General features: G+C 28.1%; 1 protein-coding gene across 1 annotated transcript in view; it reads right to left on the bottom strand.

Annotated features, from left to right (window-relative positions):
* The window catches only part of LOC106683527 (protein dead ringer), a gene marked incomplete in the record, with an annotated part of 267,292 nt that overhangs the window by 22,125 nt on the left and 234,134 nt on the right, over positions 1-11,033 (bottom strand). Inside the window, 1 exon segment of the mRNA XM_067052184.1 lies at positions 8,656-8,839. Coding sequence (XP_066908285.1) covers positions 8,656-8,839 — 184 coding nt within the window.

Below are 11,033 nucleotides of genomic sequence, written 5' to 3'. Positions count from 1 at the left end.
GTTGTGCAAGGAGGTGATTTAATCAGAATCACGCTCGACCACCAGATTTTTAACCAATTAAAGGTGCTCACTTCGTGAGGCTGGGTGGACTCTCCCCCCCCCCCCAGCGGGCTGACTCATGGCTACAGTGCAACAGAAAATAATCTATCTACCACAGCCGGATTCGAAACCGGGACCTTGGATTTAGTAGCCTGGTGCCGCTACCTGTTGTCATGTATATGTTTTCTTTATATTAAGTAATATTATTTCCCTTTCTTTTAAACACAACGTTGTTATTGCCTGTAATATTATTCTAAACGAACGTGGCCCGAAGTAAGTTATAATAAGAATTTGTTATTATTAAAAAAATCATAATTAGAGTAAGAAAGTACCTGAGGATGTAAAAACGTTTATATTCCGGATATTATAATTGAAATTTTAATTTAAAATAAAGAAGTGATTTTTTTTATCTCTAATTACCAGGCATTAGAATGCCTTTTTTCCCAACTTCATCCAGATCTCTTTAGATCGTTAATTTAGGTAGCAGATAAATTTACGAAAACATTTTTTTCCGACAAATCTTACCTCAGATGTGTTTATTTTTTTTTGTTTTCCGAATAATGATGGCAACTATTAAACGTTGAATGACTGAAGGAAGACAGTTAAGTTATCAGAAGATTGTTGGGGCTACCTTAAGCAGGTTGCTGAGCCAGGAATAGGAATGAGTGACAGGGATGCCTCGCGGGATTATTAATATCTGCCTCGTTTAACCCACCTCTAAGATATTTGAGCCAATTGTCGTCAGGATTATATTTTGAACTGGTTTAAATCAATCTAATTATTCTACATATCCAAGATAATTGCCATCTCGAGATGACCTCACGCTGCAGTAAACGTTAATTATCAGCATTAATTGTAACGAACTATTGTGGGACAGATAAAAAAAAAAAAAAAAAATAATAAAAATATATAGCTTTAAAATTAATTTAGAAAGGAAAAAAAAAAAAATCACTCATCAGAACCTCCATACTTCAAACTTATTAATAATTATGCTTTGGATTTCGCTTGAAGATAAATAATTGACATAGGTGAAAAGTAAGTAAAGAAAATACATACACATTACTAAAATTATAAATATAGCATGGAATTTTAAAAGAGGACAATTTCTCAGATATTATAAACACAATACACGAATTCAAAATGTTTATATAGAAACATAACAACATACAAAATATGTTCGGAATAATTCGAGATTTAAAATAAATATCTAATTGATAGATATAATACAAAACAATTGTAGGTACAGGGGTTTGCATTTTCAGTTTTTTATCTTTTATAAACGCCACTGATATAAAACTCTAATATTTTTTATTTATTTATTGAGATCACAATCAAGATCATTGTGTGCTTATTAGTATTTTTTATAAAATCAAAAAAGTACAAGTACTCAAGCCGTAAGTATTTTTTATTTGTAATGATAGTAATAATAAATAAATGTGAACCATTACGACTCGTGAAGGGTCATGAGTTCAGTACTTTGTAAGGAAGCCCTGTTTTTAGAACAACGGCTATACAAGGAGGTGATTTTTCCATGATGAAGCTAAACCGCCAGACTTTACCCCAATTAAGGGTTTAAATTTAATGAGGCTGAGTGGATCCCAGAACCTACAGGTTTAACTAGCCACAGTCGGATTCGAATTCGGGTCCTTGGAGTTAGTGGATTTTTTACAAATACAAATATTTTGTTTTTGTATTTTTATTTTTTAAAGATTAATTTTAAAAACAAGATACTTCTAAAATTTTGATTAGAAATTTGTTGTCTTTCATAAATTAAATAATGGATAATTAAAACACTTCGTAATTTAAATAATTTATTTAAAAGTTATACAAAAATTTCAGTGAAGATCGGCATTTCTGCTGTGCCAGGGTTCATTGACGTGTAACTTCAGATCTTCGTTTTGGAATCTTTGTATTATTTGTCTGTTGGAGTCCCTCGTGCAAACAAACATTTTTGATAGGCCCATATAGGTTTTATAACTTGTCTCTGTATAAGATTTTTTGATATTTCAAATTGAACTTTATTATTAATTTTTTTTTATTTAACAAAATTTTCACAACGCTCATGTTAAATCTTGAAACCTATTCTTTCGGTGATTAACTTATTTCAATTAACAGATAGATAAAATTTGCTAAATTTATTTATTTTATACTTGATCTTAGCATAAAACTAAATTTCTATTTTTCTTCTGTTTTTTTTTTTTTTTTTTTTTATAAATATATTTTTATATTTCTAACTGTTTTATACACTAGACCTATTTTCGTATCCACCTGTAGACTTCAACAAATGAGAAAAAATTATTGTTTCCCATATGTTTCCATTTGTTTAATGTTCCGACGGATTATTGTTGGAAATAACCTGACGGTTGAGCGCGATCTTGACCAAATTAGCTCCATGCACAACCATTGGTCTAAAGAGTACTTCCTTACAAAGTACTTAACCCAAGACCTTAAGTGGTTTGTAGTAAAGCACAGGTTATAAAAAAGGTTATCAAAATTTAATAAAACATTTTCTTATATTACTTCTTTTTTTTTTTTATATAAAATGTTTCTTGTTTATGAAAAAAGAAACTACAAAACATTAAGTATAACAATCTTTAAATAATTATATTTGTTTCATAACACACCTGGGAGAAAAATATTTTAATTTCATATTTTTATATGTATCTTTTAAAGAAATTATTTAAAACACTTCTTTTTCAAAGTAAGAACTAAACTAATTATTTAATTTATAAAAAATATTTCAAATCCAAATTTTAGAAGTATTTTTTTAAAAACAAAATTACAAATCAAAATATTTAAAGAACTGAGTTGTTCTTTTTCAATTAATTTTTATATTCAAAATAATAATAATAATAAAATATATATAATTTAGACAAAATACAATTACACTTTTTTGTAATTTTTAATTTTAAGGGAAAATACAGTTACGACCAATGTATTTTATATTTACTTCTTAAAATATTTTCTTTGAAATGCTGCCCAGTTTTGTTTCTTACACACCTTATTATACATTATACTATTTAACAATCATTAAATTATATTATAATTATAATGCAATTTTTTAAGACTTTTTAATGATATTTAATAAATAAGTAATATGTGTTAGTGTTTTATCAGTGTATTTGGGTTTTTTAAAATTAACTTTCTGTTGCATTAATTTTATTTTTTAACGCATGAATATAATGCTTATCACTGTAACGTAACCTTATATTGTATTTTGTCTTCAAATATACTTTGAAAACATAAATCGTTCATCAGCTTTTTATATATCAATAATAAGGACAGTTTTGTTTCACTAAGAATACATTATAAATATATATTTATAATTAATTATCCCTCTTAACTAATATCAGCCAGATGGTCAGGAAAGCATATCTAAGAACAGATATAATCGTGATTCAATTCTATTGTCAACAGCGAATCGAATTCAGAATTATCAGTTATTAATGATTGAAGTCAACACGTGAGCCGTAACTTTTTGTTCATGTCCACATCAAATTTAGATGAATGAGCAAGACGTAAATCCGAGATGACAAACAATATATAATGCTATCTCAATTGAATTTTTCTTAACAATTACTGGTTAGTTCAACGTGACTTAGCATGTTTTAGTATGATCAATTATTTAGTCAATTCAAAGCTTGTTTGGTCGGAGAGCCAGACAATTATGTAATGCCTCCTTTATTCAATTCTCATGTTATTGAAAAATTAAAAACATTTTTTAAAAGAGTTAATAAGGGTAGTTTAATAAGTCACAATCAACACGAGTGAAAGTTTTTATAAAATTAAGCGAAATGTCTCGTCTATTGCGAGTTTAGATTAGAAAAGAGTAATAAGTAGAGATTAGTAAAGTACCAAAATAAAATGTTTAAATAAATCATCAATGTAATTATTTTTAAACCCTTGTTAACTACATATAAAATATATACTAAGGAGAAGTATAGTGGTCGTGAAACTAATAGAATCCGAATTTTTTTATGCAACACCGTATACTTATTTCTCTGAGTGCAAATAAACAGTCTCACAAAATTTTGTTTGAAGAACCTAGATCAAAAAACAAAAATCGTACGAAACTGAAATTCACAATTTAAATTTGGTATATATTTGGGATTTTGCTGCAATTTCTCTTAAATTAGCTTACCATAAGTGTACCATAATATAATTTATTTTACTATTTTTTTTTATTACTTTAACAAAGTTTTTTTTTTTTTTATCTAAATACAATTAAATGGTATCACATATCAGTTAGGTCTATCAGTTAAATAGTCTGATGGCTCAAATGCCAAATTTTCAAAATATCTCTAAAGTAGAGATATTTATACGTAGAGATATTTATATTTATACGTAGATATAGACGAAAACGTTGGCATAAAATAAATAAATATGGTTTTGTTTATTTATGTTGTTCTTTGCTGACCGCACCCCCCGACAAACTTCTTCAAGCATTAATCTACGGTCAACTATCTACACCTCAATACTTTTTTTTTGTTTTTATTTGAAGTATTATTGTTATTATTAATAAAAAAAAAAATATTAATCATGAAAGAATAATATAGATAGATGATACACCGTTGAAAACCCTAAGAAAATTAATTTTTTTTTATATTCTGCACTTTTGATCCACGTATAGGAATCAGAAATGTCTCAAATTTATGCATTGGCTTCCTTATAGTATATAATACACAATAAACAAATCGCCTCTGGTTTATACTGTGTTGATTTATGAGCAATAGATAGTGGAGGAAAGTTTATAAGTACGTAGGGAGTCTTAACAAAACTTTATAAACATCTGGGAATGAATAGCTGGAGAAATTCAAGACTATCTTTCCATAGAAGAACCAAAAAAAAAGAAGAGTAAAATAAAAAAAAAATTAAATGAAAGGTAGAACAACGATGATTTCTTTTTTAAACTTAATATAAATTTTCTCTTGAAATTTAAAAGTAGAATAGAATTTTTAAAAAAATAATCCAAATTATATATTGTTTAAATTGATTAGAAATTTATTTATAATTTATTTAAAATAAAAAATAATTAGGCTATAAACAAAACATCGGGAGACTTGGGTCCACAAATGAAGAACAGCTGTCACATTTTTAGAAGTTTTTTTAAATTTAATTTTGTTTATTTAAAAAAATTGATCTATTCAAATAATTAAAAACACATATACAATGAAAAAAATATCCGTCTCGAAAGATAAATATTTCCTCTTTCCCTACCTGTCTTTTGGCGCCTTTCACTACCACTGGTGTGCAACACTTGAGCGAAACGTTCAACGTTAGTGGAACCTTAAGGAGCAAAGTAGCCTACTTATACGGTATTCTAATAAATTAAGTTAGAAAACTTTACTAATTTTTCCAGTTAATAATTCTAATTATATATTAGATTTGACTATGATGTTTTGTTTATTAAATAAATCAAAAAATTTGTATCCATTTTTTTCTCAACACTTTTATTTTTCACCAGTCCAACGTTTCGGCCATTTTAGCCATCCTCAAGGACATCTTCAATATAATTTCTTCCTCACATTAATTTAAAGTTACTTTTGCAGGCTATTCTGCCCAGGTCATTTTCTTTATTATAAGTTAAAAGCCTATTTTTTAAAGATTTAAAATCATTAATATTTAATTTTTCTTATATAAGATTATCCACAATTAATACACTACCATATAACAAACCATTTATATCTTATTATATAAAAGTGTTGAGACAAAAATGGAATCAAATTTTTTGATTTATTTAATAAATAATTACCTTGCCTCAAGAAATTGAAATAATATAATTATGATGTTTTGTTCCATCCCCAATAATAAACATTTTCAATCTAATAAGTTTAGTGCATACTAGTGCATACCCTATGTCTCCAACACCACGGATATGTAAGTATTATATTGCACGATGGGAGAAAGAAGGTTCCTACCACACACAAACACCAGTAGTCAGCTTGATAGTTGCGCCTTTGTGAAATTTAAGGACACGCACGTCTATTTTTATTTATACAAATTATAACATTAATTTCTAATGACCAAAGATTAATTTAAAAAAAATAAAAATAAAAATAGCTGAACTTGTAATGATTTCATCTCCGAAAATCCAGACGAGACGAGAGAGGGAATGAACTTTAGAAGAAAGTCTAGGTAAATAAGGATGGAGTAGGAGACGTAGTTATTAATGAAAAAAGAAGGTAAGGAAGGGAAAAGCGACAATGGATCAAAGTAAGCTAGTATTTATATCTCCCTGGTGTCAGGCTGGGACTGACTGACAGTGACTGATGATTTGAAGAGGACCAATATAACTCAGCTCCGATTCGTAACAGATTGGATTTCGATAAGATCCGTTGTACTCTTGCCAAAAAGCACCGTCGTCTCTATACCAGCAATATTATTTCAGGATCTACGGTCGCTTCCAGGCCAGATTGAATGGTCTAATCTCACAATAACATTGCCAGGGGTTATTAAAAATCAACTAACGATACCCAAGTTATTGGACCACTGGTGTCTTGGGAAATGGGAAAAGGACAACAACAAACAAAGGAACTTCAAAACAGTAGGCTTAAGTTCTTTGTAGAAGGTTCCTAATCGGTAGTCTCCGAGAAAAAATATTAAAAATTAGTTTAAGTCGAAAATACGTGGTAAGATTAATTTAAACAATGCAATTAATTCTTTATTTTTTCAGATAATAATATTAATGTGGACCCATGAAGGATTATGGGTTCAGTACATTGTAAGGAAGCACTGATTTTAGAACAACAAGGCTATATAAGGAGGTGATTTTTTCAAGATCACGCTCCCCAATTAAGGGTAGCCTGGGTGGATCTCAGCAAGGCTGCAGAAGCCACAGGGTTGACTCACGACAGAAAATAACAGAAAATAATTATATGCCACAGCCGGATTCGTATCCGGGTCCTTGGAGTTAGTAGCATAATGGCTTACCACTGTGCCACCGCGCTTCTCATTTTGTAATTTTTGAAGGTTTATTTTAAAAACAAAATACTTCTAAAATTTTGATTTGAATTATTTATTCTTGCATAAATTAAATAATTGGTAATTAAAATCCTTTAATTAAAAAAAAATCATAAGTTAGACAAAAATATAAAATTTAAATATTCTTTATAATATTAAAAGGAAGCACTGTTTTTAGAACAACGATTTTTTTTAAGATCACGCTCAACTTCCAATTAAACGTACCCACTCTATGAGGCTGAGTGAGCTCCAGCAGGGCTCCAGAACCTAAAGTGTGCTACAGTGTAATAATTATCTACCACACCTGGATTCGAACCCAGATCCTTGAAATGTTCTTTTCATATCCATACAAAAATACGATGTTGTGCGCTCATCATACCTTCACAAACCACCCACATCTTTGATTTATAATATTAATGCACGTAGAAACGTGTTTGACTCTATGTAAACTTGCTAGATACAACGAAAAATATTATTGCCAGAATTACCCTTAACCACGACTGAGTCAGATGGAATAATGAAAGATTAGAGGTGCAGTAGGAATCCAAGTTCAAAACAGTACTAATGAACGTTTTTTTAACTTGGAACGTTTTGTAAGAGACGTTTTTTTATAGTTCACCCTCAACCACTGGTGAGTGCTATTTAAAAAATATTTAAATTATTAAATTTGTTATTTGTCCTTTTTTTTTTACGTTGATATCGACTCTTCGCATATAAAACAATTTTTTACCTTACCTCATATTTTCCTATTTTAAAATATAAATTTAATGAGGACTAAAATAAATAAATATTGGTCTACACACCTTTATGTGTATAATAAGAGAAATTTGGTTTAAGTCTTCAATTTTGTTTTATTAAAATTTGGTATTTTCAGGCTAAAAATAGCACAATATGCATCAAAATCGTGCAATTAATCCAAAATGTGAAAATTCCTGCAATATTGAATTTCAATATATTATTCTATATATGTTGAATCGGGTAGATAATAGGTTTAAAACAGAATAAAGTGTAGGTTTAAACGGAATAAAGTTTCAAATAACCTGAAAATCTCTACTGAATTTTTAACAGCCTTATTTATATAATTCCAAATTAAATAATAAACCGATAGTTATAAATTTTAACTTATCGATAACTCGTATAAAAATTCAAGAATACAAAAATAAGTTTTTATTTTTTTTAATAATATACAATTTATAATTAGTTATTTTTATAAGTATTTTCACTAATAGGGCCCCCCAAATTAACTCCCCGAGACGACCAGCAATGGGAATGTAGGCGTCAGTGTTTGTATCTATGATTTTAGGAGTTAGGTGGATTCTAATAAGATTAATTAATTAATAAATTTAATTTAAACGTCTGGAAATATAAATAGTTTCGTCCAACCTAATCTTTTTAATGAAGCTATAAATTTTTTATATTATATTTCGCTAAATTTGGCAATAAAAAAGACCCTATTCTGTCATTCAGTGAAATGAATAAACCTTTGAATACTCGGCTTGTTTTCATTAATTTTTTTTAGTTTTATAGACAAATTGGTTTTACTGGTATAAATCAAGCTTCTAATTAAAATATTACTTTGAATTTTTAGTAACTAAAACAAAAGTAAGTAATAAAAACAAATAAATAAGATAAGGATTAAAAAAACACAATACTTACTGGGTACGTAGCGTAAAAGCCGCTGACGTGATGGAAGATGGTAAATGAAGCCCTTTAATAATTTCTTGCCAAAGTTTCTTATTTATGACGTCAACAAGTCCTCCTCTTTGAATGACGAGGTTGTATAGCTCGTAAAGATCGAGGACTGATTTCGCCATTATAGGAAGACGGTTGATGGGTGTACCTGTAAAAAAAAAAATAAAAATAAATAAATATTAAGATACATAATTACATTAGGGATAAATAATATTAAATTACTACATAAGTTACAAATTAACAAAGACAATTGTAATTAAAAGTTAATTGTATTAAAATACAATCCGGTTGCGGAGGACCAAAAACTTACGTAACTGATTCAAACTGACACACCAATAGACGTGCTGACGTGACGGTCAAGACGAACCAAAATAAAACTGCTCAGTTGTTACACACCAGACGAACTCATTATTTTTAATGTTTGATAAAAGCATACAAACCACATTTTCATAGGTATATACAAATGGTTTGACCAAGTATTGTAGAACACCGCTTATCCGTTCCAGTCGAGACCGAAACATTGGTTGAACCGGTTAATTTGAGGCGAATAAAGAGAAACCTACAATAATAAACTAATATATTACTTAAAAATTAAAATGGAACACAAAATATACACAAGTAAACTGCAGAAATGCATTTTAATATATGATAAATTTAATTTTATTATATCAATTTTATTATATTAAATATAATTTTAAATTAAATTTTTTTTAGATACTCAAATGATTTAGTTTTTTTAAAGTAGACATCAAGTTAATTATTTTATAGATACTTTCTGATATCTTATTCGAGGATAGCTTTATTATTTAATTATAATAAATTGTATCCATATATTTGTAACAGTCTTTTTATTTATTTTAAATGTCCCACACGTTTTGGCCTACCTGACCATCAGCAAGGACAATCTATTAAATAAAAGCTTTAATTACGAAAATATAATTAATTTTTTTTAAATAATTATTAATTATAAATTAGCGTACTTAAGTATAATTTCATACCCCCACGCTAACTATTAAAACTTTGCTGGCAATTAGGGCAAGGTATAATACAAAAAAAACAACTCATAAACCTTATTTAATTCATGGTCTTCGTAAAAATTGTATAATTGCCGCATACGCAGTTGGAGGAAGTCCAGAAACAGGCTTAATAGATTAGACTCCTTATTTTAACGACTGCTCTACAGGCAAAGATTGTATTTCTTTTTTTGAAATTTATGCTCTAATTACGAAAATATAATTAAAAATTTTAAAATAATTATTAATAATAAATTAGCGAACTATAATTTCACACCCTCACATTAACTATTAAACCTTTGCTGACTGTTCTGGCAAGGTATAATACAATTTTTTTTTTTAATTAAATAATTTGCCCTATTTTATGCTTAATTGTCTTGATTTGTCCCTTTATCGTCTAAATATAAATTATTTTAATATCAAATTATGTTACGCAACTATAGCTAATTTATAAACAACGCTGTTTAACCTACCTCACACTCAGGTCAGGTATCAAATTATTAAGTTTGAAAATTACACAATTATTGTTTAAATAAATAAAATTTTATCCATTTTAGTCTCAAAACGTTTTTTATTCTATTTATAAGTCCGACTTTTTGGCGAATTCTAAATACAATTTTAGAACCAAAACATTTTAAAAAATTACTTTATGCAGGCGATTCTGCCCTATTTTTGTAATAATTTTTACTGTTGACTGTGATAAATAATTTTAATTTTTAATTCAATGTGGAAATTTTGACTAATTAGGGTATTTTGAGGACTAATAGAAATGACCTGGGCAGAATAGCCTGCATGGAGTAGTTTTTAAAAATGTTTTGGTTCTAAAATTGTATTATGATTGTCCTTGAAGATGGAGATTGAAACGTTGGACTTAGAAATGGAATACAAATGTTTTGAGACCAAAATGGATAAAATTTTATTTATTTAAACAATATTAACCAGTCTCAAGAAAGTGTTAAGATTATAAATAATATATAATTATTATTTTCAGATATAGCCACAAGTATTTTTCTTTTAGAAATATTATTTTCTTTATGTAAAATTAATTTATGGTCAAAATCAGAAATATGTTTATTTTTTTAAGTATGCTGCAACAGTTATCTTTTATACATTTTAGTTCCCAGGGATTGTTTAGTTTCACTTATTTTGGTATTTTATCAGCAATTAATTTGTTCCGTAGGTCAAGCGAAGTTTAGATGCATTATTTCGCATAGAATATTCAAATCGATGTTCATATTTTTAAAATTCAAAGGAAAATCCTTCGTAAAATCCTTAATGCTCCTTACTTTGTCACAAATCAAATCATCCATCAGGACCTCAATGTCCCCT

This window comes from Halyomorpha halys, unplaced genomic scaffold (assembly GCF_000696795.3).
Source record: "Halyomorpha halys isolate HHAL.00 unplaced genomic scaffold, Hhal_1.1 Scaffold27.1, whole genome shotgun sequence".
In the NCBI taxonomy this organism is placed as follows: domain Eukaryota; kingdom Metazoa; phylum Arthropoda; class Insecta; order Hemiptera; family Pentatomidae; genus Halyomorpha; species Halyomorpha halys.
Note: the sequence above shows the minus strand (reverse complement) of the source record. Positions and strands in the feature narration are given on the sequence as shown.